The sequence below is a fragment of the Bombina bombina genome, chromosome 2 (genome assembly GCF_027579735.1).
Source record: "Bombina bombina isolate aBomBom1 chromosome 2, aBomBom1.pri, whole genome shotgun sequence".
Taxonomy (NCBI): Eukaryota; Metazoa; Chordata; class Amphibia; order Anura; family Bombinatoridae; genus Bombina; species Bombina bombina.
The window spans coordinates 1,319,378,369-1,319,400,619 of record NC_069500.1 but is presented as its reverse complement, the minus strand read 5'-3'; the positions used below and the strand labels follow the sequence as shown (position 1 = coordinate 1,319,400,619).

The 22,251-nt window shown below is 35.5% G+C and overlaps 1 protein-coding gene across 1 annotated transcript in view; it reads right to left on the bottom strand.

Annotated features, from left to right (window-relative positions):
* TRMT44 (tRNA methyltransferase 44 homolog) overlaps positions 1 to 22,251 on the bottom strand; it is a gene marked incomplete in the record, with an annotated part of 256,632 nt that overhangs the window by 215,377 nt on the left and 19,004 nt on the right. The window contains 1 exon segment of the mRNA XM_053704178.1: positions 16,312 to 16,429. Coding sequence (XP_053560153.1) covers positions 16,312 to 16,429 — 118 coding nt within the window.

Sequence of the window (22,251 nt, the reverse complement as noted above, 5' to 3'; positions counted from 1 at the left end):
TGGAACGTTGTTTAAAATTGTATACTCTATCTGAATCATAAAATAAACATTTGGGGTTTAATGTCCCTTTAATGTATTTATGTGTGTATATATGTATTGACAGCTATATATATATATATATATATATATATATATATATATATACACACACACACACATATAAACACAAATATATATGTACACATATATAGACATACTGTGTGTATATGTATATATATATATATATATATATATATATATATATATATATATATATATAAATAATAGTAAACACCAACAATGTTTTTGTTTAAAAAGATAGATAATCCCTTTATTTACCATTTCCCAGTTTTACATAACTAACACTGTTCTAGAAATATACTTTTTACCTCTGTAATTACCTTGTATCTAAGCCTCTGCAAACTGCCCCCTTATCTCAGATCTTTTGACAGACTTGCATTTCAGGCAATTAGTGCTGACTCTTAAATAACACTGTGCTCATGTACGTGAAGTTATCTATATGAAACACATGAACTAACGCCGTCTAGTGGTGAAAAAATTGTAAAATGCACGGGTGGCCTTCAAGGGCTTAGAAATTAGCATATGAGCCTACCTATGTTTAGCTTTCAACTAAGAATAACAAGAGAACAAAGTAAATTTGATAATAAAAGTAAACTAGAAAGTTGTTTAAAATTACGTGCCCTATCTGAATCATGAAAGTTTAATTTGGACTTTACTATCCCTTTAAGTAGATGAAAAGATGTAAAAAAACATATGTATGCAATATTCATATTTAAAGTGAATGTAAATTTTGATGCTAAAGTGCCTGTTTTTTAAAAATTTGATTAAAAACAGGGGAATTTAATTCATCAAAATTTACATTTCACTCGTGTTGTGAAAAAAAAAAACTAACCTTTTAATCTTGACAGCAGCTCCAGCTTCCTCCGGTCTCACAAGCCATTTCTGATGTCAGAAATGATGGATAGGTCATCCTCCAATCACGGCTTCCCCCCTGGGGGAATCAGTGTCTGATTCAACCCTGTGATTGGAGTTAGCCAGATTCCTCATTTTAGACCCAGGAAGAGGCTTTGCAACGGGCGGAGGAAGCTGGAGCTGCTGTCAAGATTAAAAGGTAAGGTTTTTTTTCACAACACGAGTGAAATGTAAATTTTGATGAATTAAAGTGCCCCTGTTTTTAATCGAATTTTTTAAAAAACGGGCACTTTAGCATCAAAATTTACATTCACTTTAATAAAGATTTTTACTTACTGTAAATATTTCACATTTGCTAATGCGAATATGCAATGTTGTTTGCGACATTTTTTTCCCTCCATTGACTTCTATGGGGAATGTGATGGTGTTTGAGCGATCTCGGGTGTTGGGTTTTTCTTCTACTTTTTTTTTCTCAATTGATTTCTAGGGGGGATACATGCACGCGCACATGAAAAATTAAGTTAGGATTTTTGCACTATTCAGGTTACCGCTAGAGCAAAATATGTTTGCTTGTTTTTTACTTGTAATATGAACGCAACCCGACTAGCGCAAAAAGCTTAACTCAAGCGGAGTTTTTGCGTTTATAAAAATATATATATACCGCTCCACTTGTAATCTAGCCCTAAAACGTTACACTTATTTTGTCAATATTTAAAAAAACAGAATTTATGTTTACCTGATAAATTACTTTCTCCAACGGTGTGTCCGGTCCACGGCGTCATCCTTACTTGTGGGATATTCTCTTCCCCAACAGGAAATGGCAAAGAGCCCAGCAAAGCTGGTCACATGATCCCTCCTAGGCTCCGCCTACCCCAGTCATTCGACCGACGTTAAGGAGGAATATTTGCATAGGAGAAACCATATGATACCGTGGTGACTGTAGTTAAAGAAAATAAATTATCAGACCTGATTAAAAAACCAGGGCGGGCCGTGGACCGGACACACCGTTGGAGAAAGTAATTTATCAGGTAAACATAAATTCTGTTTTCTCCAACATAGGTGTGTCCGGTCCACGGCGTCATCCTTACTTGTGGGAACCAATACCAAAGCTTTAGGACACGGATGAAGGGAGGGAGCAAATCAGGTCACCTAAATGGAAGGCACCACGGCTTGCAAAACCTTTCTCCCAAAAATAGCCTCAGAAGAAGCAAAAGTATCATATCTATTTAAATGAGAAGGAACCTTGGCTTCCCCACAGTCAGAACACAATCTATCTGGTAGTTCAGACATGTTAAACAGGCATAAACTTGATAACAAAGCACAAAAAACGTTTTAAAATAAAACCGTTACTGTCACTTTAAATTTTAAACTGAACACACTTTATTACTGCAATTGCGAAAAAGTATGAAGGAATTGTTCAAAATTCACCAAAATTTCACCACAGTGTCTTAAAGCCTTAAAAGTATTGCACACCAAATTTGGAAGCTTTAACCCTTAAAATAACGGAACCGGAGCCGTTTTTATATTTAACCCCTTTACAGTCCCTGGAATCTGCTTTGCTGAGACCCAACCAAGCCCAAAGGGGAATACGATACCAAATGATGCCTTCAGAAAGACTTTTCTATGTATCAGAGCTCCACACACATGCAGCTGCATGTCATGCTGTTCTCAAAAACAAGTGCGCCATACCGGCGCGAAAATGAGGCTCTGACTATGATTAGGGAAAGCCCCTATAGAATAAGGTGTCTAAAACAGTGCCTGCCGATATTATTTTACAAAAAATACCCAGATTAAATGATTCCTCAAGGCTAAATATGTGTAAATATGATCGATTTAGCCCAGAAAATGTCTGCAGTCTTAATAAGCCCTTGTGAAGCCCTTATTTACTGTCTGAATAAAAATGGCTTACCGGATCCCATAGGGAAAATGACAGCTTCCAGCATTACATCGTCTTGTTAGAATGTGTCATACCTCAAGCAGCAAAAGACTGCTCACTGTTCCCCCAACTGAAGTTAATTCCTCTCAACAGTCCTGTGTGGAACAGCCATGGATTTTAGTAACGGTTGCTAAAATCATTTTCCTCATACAAACAGAAATCTTCATCTCTTTTCTGTTTCAGAGTAAATAGTACATACCAGCACTATTTTAAAATAACAAACTCTTGATTGAATAATAAAAACTACAGTTAAACACTAAAAAACTCTAAGCCATCTCCGTGGAGATGTTGCCTGTACAACGGCAAAGAGAATGACTGGGGTAGGCGGAGCCTAGGAGGGATCATGTGACCAGCTTTGCTGGGCTCTTTGCCATTTCCTGTTGGGGAAGAGAATATCCCACAAGTAAGGATGACGCCGTGGACCGGACACACCTATGTTGGAGAAACTAATGAAACTTTAAAATATACATCCACATATTATTCTCAGACTAAGCTTTTATTAGAATGCATCATTATATCTAGCATTTATTTAGTGCTTAAAGTCCCTTTAACTTTTTTTGTGGCACACTAGTTTTAGGAAAGTACCAGAGCTTTAATTCTGTTTTACGGTAGTTGCCAGTGCATAAACTAGCGCAAATGGCAAAAGCTGGATAGGAATCAACTTCAATATAATGTTTTGCCCTGTGCCCCAGTATTCAAATACTGCACCATCTCAGAGAGTAAGCAGCGGCTTGTATGACACAAATTAAGTCTTCACAGATACAATACACACCACGCCCAGTTCTCTGAGCTTGAATACTGGCGCACACGCTCCCTCACAGCATATGTACATATGCTACTGAAAACCCTTTTTCTAATGGAAGTATATTGCAAAAATGCTACTATTTAAAATGTACATGCACCCATGCATTATATCCCTTTAACTCTGAAAATTGTGGGTTTTCCCATTCTGAGATGTAAATGTGTACAAACCTAACCCACCCACCCACATATCTGGCCTCAGCAAAGGTAACATAAGATACTACAAAACAATGCAAGTTATGTTAATAAAACAACAATGACGGGGGGCGGAGCCTACTTCTGAAGCAGCAGGACGCGTCTCTGTGAAGCTCCTGACTTCAGAATAGTGTTTTGGCTAATAATTTATATATTTACCTATTAGTAACCTCTTCAAATCTGCTAGCCTGAAAATAGACACAAGCTGCATGCTAACAGTGGAACTTTGGAGCTAATATACGACTGCAAGCCTAGCCTAAGCTCTTCAGAAAAGTCACGTGGATCTATACAACTCAGGAGACTATGTCATTTTAGCTTTCAAAGCAGCATGGCTTGGGCTGCCACAAGAATTCCCCCCCTCAGGTAACTGGGTTATAGAGCACGCTTGATACTCCAGTGAACTACTCTTCCACGAGCAATCTAAAGAACATGTTCATTGTTGGCCTGGGCCCTAAGTGATCTTTTGTACACATAGCAATCTTAGAAGAGGAAGAACTTTTACAGGCCTGTTGAGACTCTTGATTTCACTATGGATGCGGAAACTAAATGGGAAAAAGCCCTGCTACAGCTAATCAGCAACCATTTCATGGAACTAGAGCGGAAGCTAGATTCCATACTACTGGCTACTTGCGATTATCCCCCAACAGCAGATCCACTCCAGGATCAGATGGGGATAACCTACAAAATAAACAGAGCCCATTACAGAGGCCTTACATGCTTATAGCAACTTACCAGTATGCCTCACACATCAAACTCATCTTGAGAAGCCGGAGGGAGATTATGTGGCAACTAAGAGTTCTGATCTCTGGACTTCGAGAGATTGGTGCAAGGATAAGGGGAAATGGATACAGAGACCCTTTGGAACCCTAACCATGCCGCTGTCAGAAGACCCGGCAGATGTGGCTGGTCGAGCCACAGGAAGGCGCCCCCTAGGGGAGATCGGCTTGCTCCTCAAGAACTATCAGAACTAGCTAAAGCGGATCCGGTGATTACAATCTACAAAGCGGTGTACCGCAATACTCAACAAAGGAAGCCCACTTATGTTACACTATCAAAGCAGAAAATTATAAAAGGAGGACCTAATAGAGCAGAGGTTCTGTATTACTCACTAGTCGGAAAAGGTTCTGCATATGAGAGGCGAGACGGTTTGTCTGGGCCCAGTCTTGGCATTGATCTGAATTTTTTACCCTATCCTTACCCTGGAGATTGCACACAAGAAATTGGTTACATACAGCTTACTAGAACTGGTTATACTATATCTTGTCTACTATAGACATTAATTAGTTATGAGGAATAACCAAACTAAGTGCTTAGCCTTGTGTTGCATTGCCATGTACGAATGTACATATAATAACAGGGTTTTTCCTGTTAATTTTAGCTCCATAGCCATTTATTAGTTCTTTGATCTATTTGTTTTTATTTTCTGTACAAATTCTGTCTTGCATGTGTATAGCCTACAAGATTTTGCAGCTTAGCTAGTTATTAAAAATGCGTACTGTTAGCACTATGTTTTATACTTTATTTCTATACCACTAAGTTCTAGAGAAAAGAGGTGGCTTAAACGTTACAGACCTCTAAATGTAAAGATTGACTAACCTGACCTAGATATATTTTTAACTAAAATACATAATCTTATAGTGACTGTTTATATGCCTTAGTTCATATAAAGTGCCTAAAGACATGCTATAGTCAGGAGAGCTTTTCTCTCCTAGTTTATCCACCCTTCTAGATAACAATGGGCTATCATTTTCCCCTATATTCTAGAAAAAGACATGAAGATCTCCTCATACTTTGCTTTGAATTATATCTAATGGGGCCCTTAACCTCAGACCCCTCACTGTACTCTTCAGGACTGAGAATCGTCCTAGATAATAACAGCTTAGTAAGTGGTGTATTATAAAGCTTAACTGCTCTCATATAACATTAGGGAATCTTCAGTTAGCCCCAGAACCCCTTGACCAGTGAATATTGTAAGATTATATATAAATTTGAAATAGCGTACCTTTAGGACTGTGAGATTAGCTAACGTACAGCAATAAAGCTGACTTAATATTACAAACATACCCAGTCCTTATACTTCCAGCCTATCATAAAGCATCTCAATAAGAACAGAGATTTTTGTTAGATTACTAGATTGTTAATCAAAGTTTTTATATAAAAGATCTATGTCTATGCAGTTTCACACCTCTCAACAGATATAAAACGGGTGATATATTCTGTATCCTCCCAGAGACCTCTTTCTCGCATTATATATTGGGTCCAGGTTCTTCAGATACTTTCAAAATAAGATACCCGTTAGGGTACAAGAGTGACCCTTTTTGTTCCTCCCCCAAACCCTCCCCACTATTGTTGGATTTATATTCCTGGTGGTCCAAGAGAGGCCAATGTTTATAATAAAGGGAGTTTATATTCTATACTTTGGGCTCCATGTACTAAAGCATCAATTTTTTCGCCGACAACGTGTTTGCTCGACTCGCTCTAACTCGCAGCTAGCGAGATGTTGCCCGCCCGCCATATGTACTAAAAACTATTAAAAAAAAAGGCGCGTCAAATCCGCATCGAGCACTGGCGAATGATTCATACATATGACGCCTCGCTATTTGCGAATGTACTATTAATCGCTTACAAACTGTCAGTCATGTTTGTTCCACGTGACTGCAAGGTGTCAGAAACGTCAGCTTTGTCGCGGGAACATATTGCAGCACTATATAAGCTCTATTTAATAAAGTTTTTCAGACTGCATATTTCAAGAACTTGAAGCTTTACTGACTTTTATTGTTATCGATAAATTAAGTATGGCTACTTCTCGATCTGATTCACAGTCCAAATCGAAGAATCCCCACTTCTCACATCAGCAGAACCTGGTTCTTGTCGATATGGTGCTAGACTCATATGACTATTTATTTGGTTGTCGTTCGAAGCAAACGTCTAGTATCCGTAAAAAAAGTATATGGACCCGGATAAGTGATGCTGTCAGTGCTCAGGGACCTGGGAAAAAGGACGTTGATCAAATTAAAAAAAGGTACAACGACATCAAACGATTTGCAAAAGCCAAATTGGCAAAAGAAAAAAATTCAACCCGTGCTACCGGAGGTGGAACAGCTTATGTCGCTGATCTTAATGATTACGAGCAGAGACTGGTGCAGCGTCTAGGCCCAGAAGTAATCGTCGGGATCACAGATGATTGTGATAGCGACCTAAGAGGTAAAACATTTATCGAATTACTATAATTTAAATTGAATGTTGATCATATTGTAATTATCCATTAGAGTTGGTTTATACAAATATGTATCTTGTAAAGATATTTTGTCCAATCAATTTTTTGGTGCGTCAATTTTGATTAAGTTAAATCAATGAAGATTAATGCTAGATTTTTGTATAGCTTAACCAATAACGTATGTAATGTAATATTCATGATCACAGATGATTGTGATAGCGACCGAAGATGTAAAACAATTATCGAATTACTATTATTTGAATTGAATGATGATCATATTGTAATTATCCATTAGAGTCGGTTTATCCAAATATCTATCTTGTAAAGATATTTTTTCAAATCAATTTTTTGGTGCGTCAATTTTGATTACGTTACATCAATGCAGATTACTGTTAGATTTTTGTATAGCTTAACCAATAACGTATGTAATGTAATATTCATGATCACAGATGATTGTGATAGCGACCGAAGATGTAAAACATTAATATAATTACTATTTTTTAAATTGAATGATGATCATATTGTAATTTTCCAGTGGAGTCGGTTTATAAAAATATTTAACATTTAATTATATTTTGGAAAATCAATATTTATTGGCGCCAATTTTGATTATAGTCCTATTACTGCTTTATTTTTGTATTGCTTTCTAAATAACAATTCTATTTTAATTTACTTCATTTTCTTGATATCCTTTGATGAAAAGCATATTTAGAACAGCTTACTAGCTAATAGACGCCTTTAATGGAAGTAAATTTCGATCTATTTTAAAATCTTAATTTCTTTATGACTGATGAACAAATCTTTTGTGGTTTAATGTCCCTATTCATCAAATCAAAAGCTGCGCCAAACAATATTGTTATTGCTATGTGAGCTCTGTATTCAAGGATCGTTTGAAAATACAGTGCTATATTTTTGTAGACAAATTCACAAAAACAAACGTTACAGTATACATTAGACAAGCATGTATACAGACCAAAAAATATACACTTATACATGCAGATACACACACACTAATATTATACACTTACACATGCAGATACACACTCACACTCTCAACATTAGTGTATATATAATATCAAGATATTGTTTTTTAAGCGGATTAATGAGTGTTTAAATGCTATTATTTAAAAAAAACTTGAATAGTTGGTTTCACATAAAACAATAGTCCTGTGTTTATGTAATCTTTCATTCTATTCATTATTCTTTCATTCTATTCATTCTATTCATTCTATTCATTCATTCAACTAATTTATGATGTATCAACAAGCTCTTATAAGTATTCTTTGAACTTGTCATTTAATTAGCAAATGAGCAGACGACTCTTTTTCGTTTACAGTTAATTGTTAACAAGGTAATTAAATGACAAGTTCAAATAACACTTATAACAGCTTGTTGATACATAATACAATGAATGAATAGAATTAAAGAATATAATAGAATGAATAATGAATAGAATGAAAGATTACATAAACACAGGACTATTGTTTTATGTCAAACAAAGTACTCAACACTTTTTAAATACTAGAAACAAGCTTTACAAAACAGTTTCAATACAAACAACCTTGAGTGTCTACAAAAAAATTTAATTTTTACATTCAAATTCTTCAACCTGGTTACTATTGTGTGTGCTACACTGTCCCTTTCAATAACCACTATTTAAAATTTTAAATATTAGTTATTTATTAATCTTCTATGGATCGAAACATGAATAACGATTGATTTTATTTATCTCTTAACAGCTCGACCACAATCCGTGACAGCTAGGGGTGGTGATGACCCTGCTTCAGCCATTCCATCAACCTCCTCTGGGACATCGATGACTAGTGGTGGTGTCGTTATTGGGCAAACGATAAGAAGCACATCATCTGCTAGCCATACCTTTTTATCAGCGGATACACTTCCAGATATCCGTACCAGCACCCCTGAAACCAGTGTTGGTAGAGGTACAGGTAAACAATATATTTTCATTTTTTCCATTCTCCTCTGGTCATACTGGTCAAAGCTAACCGAAATTCACTTTCTCTCAAAAAATCTAATTACTTGAATTCCCTTTTTTTTTTTTCTTTTAAAAGCGTGGTAGTTTTTGCTCACTTAGGCCATATAGATAACATTGCTTTATTGTAATTTTTTTATTTTGGATTTTTCACTAAAGAAATTTTATTTTAATATATATATATATTTTTTTTTATCATAGCTGACCTTGGACATCTTTTTCGGAACATGACGGGAAGTTCTCCACGGTTGTTTGATGGTGAGAATCTGTACTATTAATACATTCCTTTTTTTTTAAATTTTCTTCTTATACATAAATATCAAGATATCAACATCTTCATATATATTATTATTTTTAGGATATATAAAGATATATATTTATATAAATAAAAATATATATATTGCTATCTATATATATATATATATACATATATATATATATATATATATATAAATATATCTATATATATACACATTTATATATATAGATAGATATATTTAGAATTTTAGATCATAAAAAGGCATCAATCACTCGTCATTTAAAATTAAAAAGAGCATTTAATAATACAAAAGCTTCATTAAATTTTCTAAAAAAAAAAAAAAAAAGATTATTTAATTTTGTGTTATGAACAGTTGAATTTGAGTTACAAATGACATGTGAGTGCTGCCTTTTTTCCATAGTACATATTCACAGCTGCTACTAAATATTTTAAAATCGTTAAAAAAAAATTACATTTTTTTTAAAATATATATATATAGATATATATATATATATATTTTTATATATATATATATTTATATATCTACATTATATTTTTATATAGATATTAAAATCTTAATATATTCATATATATTTATTTTTTTATTTTTAATTTTCACAGATACAGAGGAGTCATCGAGGGAGGTCATCTTAAACCTGGTTGCTGTACAACCAGAAAGACCTGAGGAGGAGGAACTTCAATCCAGGGATCATGGAAGTGAGACCCCAGATTTGTTGGATGATATCATGGATGCTCAACCAATGGAGATCCATGAACCTGTCCCTGATGAAGCAGAAGTACAAGAACAAACAATTCAAGGAAATGTAGAGCCAGCGGAAACACAATCTAATGAAAGACCTGTGGTACCTGGCAACAATGAAATTGAAGAAGTGGATGATGTCTGTCTCAATGAAATGATCTCTCTTGCTAGACAATATAGGGTGGATCATAGAGAGTTACAGAATGTTTTAATCGCACACCTGGACCGAAGTGCATCATTAGCAGAAAGACAATTGCAGTTAGACAGAGAGAGGTTTGATTGGCAGAGGCGAATGGACGAGGAGCACAACGAACAGATAAACCGTTCATTACGCCTCGCAGAACAAACAATGAATTCTCTCCTGTCCATTATTCGTGAAAGACAGGGTCCTTCTGAACCAAATAGGCCAGGACAGTAGTGATAGACATCTTTATTAATTGTATTAATAACTTGAGTTTATACTGTTTTTGATATTGCACTTTTTTATTTGTTTTATATTTTTGTTCAAAATATATTTATATTTTCGAGTTGCACTAATATTTTTAAAAAAAAATTTTTGTGTTTTTTATTTAAATTTTTGAAAAAAGAATGAATACAAATTTTTTTCATTGAAATTTTTTTTTATTGATTACAATATATTTTTTTTTTATGAAATGGTAAAAAAAAAAAAAAAAAAATTTCAATTTTTATAACAAACACTCATCATCCCTTTTTTTTTTGGATGTTTCTAAATTTGTAATTTTTTAATAACTTGAGTTTATACTGTTTTTGATGTTGCACTTTTTGATTTGTTTTATATTTTTGTTCAAAATATATTTATATTTTCCAGTTGCACTAATATTTTTAAAAAAAAATTTTTGTGTTTTTTATTAAAATTTTTGAAAAAAGAATGAATACAAATTTTTTTCATTGAATTTTTGTTTTTATTGCTTACAATATATTTTTTTTTTATGAAATGGTAAAAAAAAATAAAAAAAAAATTTCAATTTTTATAACAAACACTCATCATCCCTTTTTTTTTTTGGATGTTTCTAAATTTGTAATTTTTTTTCTCAAAACAATAGAAAGTGTTTTAAAAGATTTATTTAAAAAAAAAATACTAAATGCCATATTTCTGGTACAAAAAATCAACTTGCTCCATCAACATTCCCATTATAGACCTAATTTTTGCCAATTTAATTTTGAAGTTATCATCCAAAAAAGTTTGTGTGCTTTCATCGATTTTTTCTTCAAAAACTTCTATACCTTAAAATAAATAAAAATAAATTAAATTCACATATTAATCACATAACAAAATATAAATAATATATTGATATCTGTATATACCTTCATTTTCTTTGGGAGGTATGATATCCATATCATTTTCTGTCTGCACAATTTTTTCCTCTAATGTGTAAGCATCGCTTGAACCGGAGGCTAAAGTAAAATAAATAAATAACATTTTTAATTTTTAATTTATTTTTTTTAAAATTATTCTATTTTTGACAAAGGTAACTAAATAAAATACCTTTGTCTATCAGATTTTTTTTAGGAGGAAACATGTTTTGTCCAATATCATTACTTGTTGCATATACCATGCCATCCAATTCTATTTCAACTTGTACCGCTTTGTCCAAAGGTTGACCTTTTTATAAATATATAAAAAATTAAAATTAAATTATTTTTTCTATATTTCACTTCCCTAAAAAACAAAAATTCTAATACCTCTTCCAAGATTAGTATCATCATCTTTTGTGCATGGCTCATCGACCTCAAGATCAAAATAATAATTAGGTTCTTTTTCAAAGGATGGAATTTCTTCATAAGAACATCCAGGGATATCTAAATGTGCATTAGATCATTAAACATCATTTTTTTTTAATTATTATTTATTTTATTTACAATTTATAAAACCTTGTTAACGCTGTTCTATAGTTATGTACCTTTTTGAGTGTTGACAGCCATTTTTTTCACTGCTCTGTTATTTTTGGGAGTCATTGGTATGTCCATAAGTGTCAAAGGAAGGAGTGGTGAAGTGATCCCACTATTTGGCGTTTCAATCCTTATTTCTCTTAAATAACGTGGAATTTTTTGAGTTTTTGATTTTGATTTTTTCATATCTGTTTGTAAAAATTGACTTTATTTTTATAGTTGTAATGATTAATAGATGTTAATTTTCATTTCATATATGCAAGTTGAAGATATACTAAAAAAAAACATTTTCTGTATTAATAATACTAAAAATATATGATTAAATCGATTATCGAATGCTACTATCAATGTAAAATTGGATTTTGAGATTTCTATTAATTAAAGGATTATTAAACACTACATTCTAGTTTAATCAACAAGTATATAGCTTACTTAAAGGTGAATAGCTTTATAAAAAAATAAGATACTATAAATAACAGTTTATTAAAGCTAAAGGAACAATGAACATAATTTTTCTCTTTCAATGTTCAGATAGAAAAGGTATAACGGAATACTGAAAGTCAAATGTGTTGTCCCTTGTTCCTACTATTATTGAAAATCAATCAATGGTGAAAGGTAAAAGATGACGCAGTTATTGGACTTACTATCAATAAGTATTAAAATTGAAAGTTACTATAAGTAACAATAAACATTTATACTTACAGTTTCTTATTAGTCGTTTAATTGAATTGTAATAATTAGTTTCCCTACGCCTCAAATCGCTGTACTTTCTTAGGCATTGACGTCTTGTCCTTTTTATCTTTGATACTCTATACATCCTTCTTATCATTTCGTATATAATATGATCACGACTGTCCTGCTTTACCAATCGAACTCCTCCCATACGATGAGGAAAATATCGTTCCATTGCATATACCAGAATGACTATTTCTCCAGCTGTGAAAGGCTCCGTTAGCGACATGTTAGTATCTGACGTCACAACTATACTTGTCAATCAAATTGACGCATGACTATTTTTACAATGTATCATTTTTTTTGTTGAATCTTTATTTTTCTAATACTATGTAACATGAATAATATTGTTGTTCCGACTAACCATTAATAACCAATAATATATTAAATTTCTGTTGGAACGATAAATTTTGCATGAGGAATGAACAATGACGATATAAATATATCGTCAGGGATAATCTTTTTTTTAGTACATCACTATATCCTAGGTCATTGACCACAGATAACACTACCAATATATATATTCTCAAATTTTGTGATTCATTTATATTTGATACAATTACTATGTAACAAAATCACTGGTTAAATGTAGAATAGTAAGTCTAATATGTAACCTTTTGAATAGATAAATGTTGAACTTTTTTAGTTATGTAAATATATTAGTTGTATTAGGATAGAAATAGTTATAATTCTTATTCTTGTTGCCTTTTGAACTTATAATAAATTGTTATATTATTTTCATTTAAAAAAAAATCTGTTTCATTTATTTTTGTGGTGTGAACAATGAAAATAAGGTTTGTTTAGAAAAAGGGCTACAAATAAATAACAATATGATGATGTTGCACACAAATTTTATTTGAAAAAAACAAAAAAAAAATGCAGAACACAATTTACATAAGATGAACAAATTGTTAGAGAAAGATCAAACTTCGAAATATTGGTCAGAAACCATATCCCTTGTGGCCATGCCACGTCTATTGGTGTTTTCTCTGAAAATTTCTTCTGGAAAGTCATTAAAAGGCATGGCAATATCGTCATCAATGGGGCATCCTCTTTTGGTGGCAATATTATGCAAGACACAGCAAACTAAGATGATTCTTGCAACTTTTTCTGTAGAATACTGCATTGCACCGCCAGATCTGTCCAGACATCGGAACCTCATTTTCAATAATCCATAAGTCCTTTCGATGACACCCCTTGTGCTCTTGTGTGCTTCATTAAAACGAATATGTTTCCGGAGTTGGGGGTTATTATAGGGTGTCAGAAGCCATTCATAACAAGGGTAACCGGCATCCCCTGTAATTAAAAAAAAAAAATATTGATGTAAGTCATTCCAAAAAGACAAAATAATTTTTATTAGTTATTGAGGCTAGCGTCAAATTAGTATAAATTTGTAACAATTTAAAAATTTAATTATATAATGTGTTTTTTTTTCAGAATTTATTTATATATCCTTTGTTGAAAAAATATCAATGCACAAATGTGAGCCAATCAAACAAGGCCTCTAGGTGCATCAACCAATCGGCAGCTATTGAGCATATATCTAGATATGATTTTCAACAATTGATATAAAAATAATAAAAAGTCAATTTGAAAGTCGTTTAAAATTACATGCTCTTTAGAAAACCTTTAAAAATTTTTGTTGAGTTCAATTCAAGCTTACCTAATAACCATCCCTCTGGCATTTCCCCATTTTCGAATTTTTGGTACAGTCCAGTCTGCCGCAGGATATAAGCGTCATGGCAGGAGCCAGGGTAATTTGATCTCACGCTGATAATTCTCATTTTGGGGTCACAAACCATCTGTACATTCAAGGAATGGCAGGACTTTCGGTTGCGGTAAATCTCCTCCCGTAACCGTGGCGGTCGAACTGCAATATGGGTACAGTCTATTGCCCCAAGAACATTTGGCATTCCAGCCACACTGTAGAATTGCGACTTTATCGATTGCCACTCTTCTGTGGTAGATGGTAGACAAACATATTCGGGGAATATATGCATGAGTGCATCGATAACTTTGGAAAGATGACGAGAAAAGGCAGACTGACTGAAACCAATGATGACGCTGGACACTGCCTGAAATGATCCGGTGGCAAAAAAGTGCAAGGCAGCAAGAAACTTTAGTATTCCGGGAATGGCCCTTGAACGAGCCGTCACAGGCTCTAGAAAATGTGCTATTTGAGAATATAAAGACAATATTGAATGTCGATCCAGACGGAACCTTTGAATAACCTCTCGATCGGAAAGGGCATCTAAAGGAACCCGAGGAAGGAATACCCGCTGTACTCGTAATCGCCTTCTTCGAACCGGATTTGGGGCATCAGGTTGACGAATTTGCCTTCTACCCCTCATTTGCATCAGACGAACAATATAAAGTTGAAGAAGTGTCTCCATATGGCTAACAGGATCAAAAGTGAGTAAACATTCAATTGTACACCTCTTTTAAATCAGTTGTAGGCGTTGATCTGATAGACCCTATTGTTTATTATGGTGCTCGCCACCTATTAGCTGGCGAGGGATTTTTAACGAGGTAGGTGCGGAGAATTTCACGAGCGTAGAAATAGATAGTTTAGTAATTCCTGTTTTGTGCGAGATTTATGTCGAGCGAGTATTTTCTAGCTACAAAAAAGACGAGAATTCAAGATTTGCGGGCAAGTTCGCTCGCCGTTTTTTAATATAAGGTTTTCAATGGATTCGTGGGATAGTACATACGGTTATTGATCCGCACGCAGAAATTTAGACGAAAATAGTCACGAAGACCTCGCAGACAGCTTAGTACATGGAGCCCTTTGTCAATATTCATGAAGGGGATACTTACTTCCACATAGTTTTTCTTTATGAGGTTTGTTTTGTGCATCACCGATATATTTAAATACCAATTTGTATTATAATACATGTTATGTATAACAATGACCTTGTGATTGCTTTCATTTGTTTTACTTTGGCTTTACATAAAGCAATCTTCTTTAACCGCAATACAAATATATAAAAAAAAAAAAAAAAATAACAATGGCAAGTCTGGTCTACTCCAGTAACAAGTCTGAATTGGCTCCTCCAAATATGGCAAGTGGTGGAGAAAGTTTGACTATGACAAAATAACTAAGAAAGTGTTAATGTGTTCAGACAGTTTTCACACTTGACAGGTATGTTAATTTAAAGGAAATATGCAAACTTCAAAGGCCTTTGGGTTCTTATCGGTCATTACAATCTCTGTTTTTATATTTCTTTATATTATCATGGCCTCCTATCGGGCAGATAAACAATGATAAAATGCATTTTGTATTTTTAAAATAGAAAAACATTATACTCCTGAAGTGCTGTTTGTTTACAAATATATAATCACATATAGCAGTTCTGTCTGATGAACCACTAAATATACAGTATATGTGTAGCCTTTTAAACCCTGATTGTGTTTGTTTGTTTGTATTCTAATTCCAAGAGTAAACATTTGTATTTATTTAAAAATATATAGTATAACCTAAAAAAGATGTATCCTTTCATAGAAAAACTGCAGCCTTGCTCTTTATGGTCTATTGAATTACAAAACAAAGAGTAAATGCTAATATATTCAGCGTAGAGTATTCTATGGCGCTCACCATTCATCATCCATGACATGCTCAAGACGTATTTGATAAATGTTATTTTTCTTGACCTGGAAATGTCCCGTATTATGTTCTTCTAAAGGCAAAAATGTCACAACCTGGCGGGTGATATCTGAAATGGTTTTAAAAAAAGTAAAAATAGAACATTAATTTCACATTAGTAAAGTATTCTTTGAATAAGACACATTCTCAGTAACTGCAATAGATTTTTGTAAAATTGTCACATTAGATTAGGATGAAAAAAATGAAAATAATGTCTTCCTTCATTACACTTTAAATATTGATACAAAATTCATGGAGATGTCAGATTTGTGCTGCATCACTTCTGCTTTCCCAAGGCTTACAGGGAACATAGGCAATTATAAAATTACATGAAGAAAACAAAGCACTGTGGGGCCTTTTACATTATGAAAGAAAAGATGAGAAAAAGGACAATGGAAATCTCATGAGACAATTTTAAGAGTGTCTCTTCTGTGTTTTGTTTGTGTTTTAGAGGTATGAGAACACAAACAAATATAACCAGGAAAAAGCTGATAAAAATTGTTAGGTAGATATTTTTTTATTTATAGGTGCAAAAAAAAAATGTATAAAATTGTTGAGGGGGCAAACAATAGAAAGTAAAACTAATAAGAATAATCTCCTCTAAGAACACTCATCGGGATCTCCACTCCTGGGTTCCTGCCACAGCTGATCACCTTAAAAGGGACAGTCAACACCTGAATTTTTGTTGTTTTAAATATAGATAATCCCTTTATTACACATTCCCCAGTTTTGCATAACCAACATTGTTATATTAATACACTTTTTACCTCTGTGATTAACTTGTATTTAAGCATCTTCTGACAGGCCCCTGATCACATGACATTTAATTCATTATCTATTGACTTTCATTTTAGCCAATTAGTGCAGTGTCTGCCACAATCCACGGGCGTGATCACAATGTTATCTATATGGTTTACATGAACTAGCTCTCCCCTGATGTGAAAAGCAAATAAAAAAGCATGTGATAAGAGGCGGCCTTCAAAGGGTTAGAAATTATCATGTGAGCCTTCCTATGTTTAGCTTTCAACTAAGAATACCAAGAGAACAAAGCAAAAATGGTGATACAAGTAAATTGGAAAGTTGTTTAAAATGACATGCCCTACTTGAAACATGAAAGTTTTTTTGAACTTGACTGTCCCTTTAACTGAGTGCACTCTGCTCCGGAGAGTTCTCTAAGTTGAATGGATCCCCCTGAGAAGGAGGGTCAGTGTTGGTGTTTTCATCTTCAACCTCACGAAGGAAAGGATCTTAGTTACAACCTCAGAGAAAACAGAAAGCTAACATGGATTTTATTCCAGGTTACAGCAGCTCAACTGGGACTTTCAGAGAAAAACTTGCCTAAAATAATGGAGAATTTTTAGCATTTTTGCTATCACTCCATTTAAACAGAAATAGAACCTTGGCTTTTTTTATTTACCTGTCAAAACTATATATATATTTTATTTATTTTTTTAAGTAGACAACCCAAGGTATAGATCTAGGCCCATTTTGGTATATTTCATGACACCATTTCCCCACCAAATGTGATCATATTAAAAAACAAACAAACAAAAAAAAACACGTTTTCACAAACTTTGGGTTTCTCACTGAAATTATTTACATACTATTTGTGCAATTATGGCTAAAATGATTGCAAATTCTGGGTTCCCCTTTGTTCAGAAATAGCAGACATATATGGCTTTGTCATTGCTTTTTGGTAAATTAGAAGGCCGCTAATTTGCAGCTACGCATCACAATTCGATTATTTGTGGCAGTGAAGGGGTTAATCGGGTAGCTTGTAAAGATTAATTTTAGCTTTAGTATAGAGATTACCCTCCCACCTGACACTTGCCACCCCCTGCTCCCTCCCAAACATCTCTCTTTCCTCCCTCACCCCCACAGGCCACCACCATCTTAGGTACTGGCAGACAGTCTGCTCAGTGTGGGATCCCCCTTACCCTCCAACCTCCCTGATCCCTCCTAAACAGCTCTCTAACCCTCCCCCTTCCTAATGGTGTCCACCATCTTAGGTACTGGCAGCTGCTTACTGCCAGTACCCAGTATATATATATATTTTTTTTAATGTATGTATTTCTCTTGTTAAGTGTATCCAGTCCACGGATCATCCATTACTTGTGGGATATTCTCCTTCCCAACAGGAAGTTGCAAGAGGATCACCCACAGCAGAGCTGCTATATAGCTCCTCCCCTCACTGCCATATCCAGTCATTCTCTTGCAACTCTCAACTAAGATGGAGGTCGTAAGAGGACTGTGGTGTTTTATACTTAGTTTATTTCTTCAATCAAAAGTTCGTTATTTTTAAATGGTACCGGAGTGTACTGTTTATCTCAGGCAGTATTTAGAAGAAGAATCTGCCTGTGTTTTCTATGATCTTAGCAGAAGTAACTAAGATCCTTTGCTGTTCTCACATATTCTGAGGAGTGAGGTAACTTCAGAGGGGGAATAGCATGCAGGTTTTCCTGCAATAAGGTATGTGCAGTTAAAATATTTTTCTAGGGATGGAATTTGCTAGAAAATGCTGCTGATACCGAAGTAATGTAAGTAAAGCCTTAAATGCAGTGATAGCGACTGGTATCAGGCTTATTAATAGAGATACATACTCTTAAAAAAGTGCATTTTAAAAAGTTTGCTGGAATGTTTAATCGTTTTTTACATATGTTTGGTGATAAAACTTATTGGGGCCTAGATTTTTCCACATGGCTGGCTTGAATTTTGCCTAGAAACAGTTCCCTGAGGCTTTCCACTGTTGTAATATGAGTGGGAGGGGCCTATTTTAGCGTTTTTTTGCACAGCAAAAATTACAGACACAGACATCCAGCTTCTTCCTGCATGATCCAGGACTTTTTGAAGGGCTCAAAAGGCTTCAAAAGTCGTATTGAGGGAGGTAAAAAGCCACAGTAGAGCTGTGGCAGTTGTTGTGACTGTTTAAAAAACGTTTTTGTCATTTGTTATTCCGTTTTTGGTATTAAGGGGTTAATCATCCATTTGCAAGTGGGTGCAATGCTCTGCTAACTTATTACATACACTGTAAAAATTTCGTTAGTGTAACTGCATTTTTTCACTGTTATTTCAAAATTTGGGAAAATTTGTGTTTCTTAAAGGCGCAGTAACGATTTTTATATTGCTTGTAAACTTGTTTTAAAGTGTTTTCCAAGCTTGCTAGTCTCATTGCTAGTCTGTTTAAACATGTCTGACACAGAGGAACCTACTTGTTCATTATGTTTGAAAGCCATGGTGGAGCCCCATAGGAGAATGTGTACTAAATGTATTGATTTCACCTTAAACAGTAAAGATCAGTCTTTATCTATAAAAGAATTATCACCAGAGGGTTCTGTCGAGGGGGAAGTTATGCCGACTAACTCTCCCCACGTGTCAGACCCTTCGCCTCCCGCTCAGGGGATGCACGCTAATATGGCGCCAATTACATCAGGGACGCCCATAGCGATTACCTTGCAGGACATGGCTGCAATCATGAATAATACCCTGTCAGAGGTATTATCTAGATTGCCTGAATTAAGAGGCAAGCGCGATAGCTCTGGAGTTAGGAGAGATACAGAGCGCGCAAATGCTGTTAGAGCCATATCTGATACTGCGTCACAGTATGCAGAACATGAGGACGGAGAGCTTCAGTCTGTGGGTGACATCTCTGACTCGGGGAAACCTGATTCAGAGATTTCTAATTTTAAATTTAAGCTTGAGAACCTCCGTGTATTGCTTGGGGAGGTATTAGCTGCTCTGAATGACTGTAACACAGTTGCAATTCCAGAGAAATTGTGTAGGCTGGATAAATACTATGCGGTGCCGGTGTGTACTGACGTTTTTCCTATACCTAAAAGGCTTACAGAAATTATTAGCAAGGAGTGGGATAGACCCGGTGTGCCCTTTTCCCCACCTCCTATATTTAGAAAAATGTTTCCAATAGACGCCACTACACGGGACTTATGGCAGACGATCCCTAAGGTGGAGGGAGCAGTTTCTACTTTAGCAAAGCATACCACTATCCCGGTTGAGGACAGTTGCGCTTTTTCAGATCCAATGGATAAAAAATTGGAGGGTTACCTTAAGAAAATGTTTATTCAAAAAGGTTTTATTTTACAGCCCCTTGCATGCATTGCGCCTGTCACTGCTGTGGCAGCATTCTGGTTTGAGGCCCTGGAAGAGGCCATCCAGACAGCTCCATTGAATGAAATTATTGACAAGCTTAGAACGCTTAAGCTAGCTAACTCATTTGTTTCTGATGCCATTGTTCATTTGACTAAACTAACGGCTAAGAATTCCGGATTCGCCATCCAGGCGCGTAGGGCGCTATGGCTTAAATCCTGGTCAGCTGACGTGACTTCAAAGTCTAAATTACTCAACGTTCCTTTCAAGGGGCAGACCTTATTCGGGCCTGGCTTGAAGGAAATTATTGCTGACATTACTGGAGGCAAGGGTCATACCCTTCCTCAGGACAGGGCCAAATCAAAGGCCAAACAGTCTAATTGTCGTGCCTTTCGAAATTTCAAGGCAGGAGCAGCATCAACTTCCTCCGCTTCAAAACAAGAGGGAACTGTTGCTCATTCCAGACAGGCCTGGAAACCTAACCAGTCCTGGAACAAGGGCAAGCAGGCCAGGAAGCTTGCTGCTGCCCCCAAGACAGCATGAAGGAACGGCCCCCTATCCGGAAACGGATCTAGTGGGGGGCAGACTTTCGCTCTTCGCCCAGGCGTGGGCAAGAGATGTTCAGGATCCCTGGGCGTTGGAGATCATATCTCAGGGATATCTTCTGGACTTCAAAGCTTCTCCTCCACAAGGGAGATTTCATCTTTCAAGGTTATCAGCAAACCAGATAAAGAAAGAGGCATTCCTAAGCTGTGTGCAAGACCTCCTAGTAATGGGAGTGATCCATCCAGTTCCGCGGATGGAACAGGGACAGGGATTTTATTCAAATCCGTTTGTGGTTCCCAAGAAAGAGGGAACCTTCAGACCAATCTTGGATCTAAAGATCTTAAACAAATTCCTCAGAGTTCCATCATTCAAAATGGAAACTATTCGGACCATCCTACCCATGATCCAAGAGGGTCAGTACATGACCACAGTGGACTTAAAGGATGCCTACCTTCACATACTGATTCACAAAGATCATCATCGGTTCCTAAGGTTTGCCTTTCTAGACAGGCATTACCAATTTGTAGCTCTTCCCTTCGGGTTGGCCACTGCCCCGAGAAATTTTACAAAGGTTCTGGGCTCACTTCTGGCGGTTCTAAGACCGCGAGGCATAGCGGTGGCTCCGTATCTAGACGACATCCTGATACAGGCGTCAAGCTTTCAAATTGCCAAGTCTCATACAGAGATAGTTCTGGCATTTCTGAGGTCGCATGGGTGGAAAGTGAACGTGGAAAAGAGTTCTCTATCACCACTCACAAGAGTCTCCTTCCTAGGGACTCTTATAGATTCTGTAGAGATGAAAATTTACCTGACGGAGTCCAGGTTATCAAAACTTCTAAATGCTTGCCGTGTTCTTCATTCCATTCCACGCCTGTCAGTGGCTCAGTGCATGGAAGTAATCGGCTTAATGGTAGCGGCAATGGACATAGTGCCATTTGCGCGCCTGCATCTCAGACCGCTGCAATTATGCATGCTAAGTCAGTGGAATGGGGATTACTCAGATTTGTCCCCTCTACTAAATCTGGATCAAGAGACCAGAGATTCTCTTCTCTGGTGGCTTTCTTGGGTCCATCTGTCCAAGGGTATGACCTTTCGCAGGCCAGATTGGACGATTGTAACAACAGATGCCAGCCTTCTAGGTTGGGGCGCAGTCTGGAACTCCCTGAAGGCTCAGGGATCGTGGACTCAGGAGGAGAAACTCCTCCCAATAAATATTCTGGAGTTAAGAGCAATATTCAATGCTCT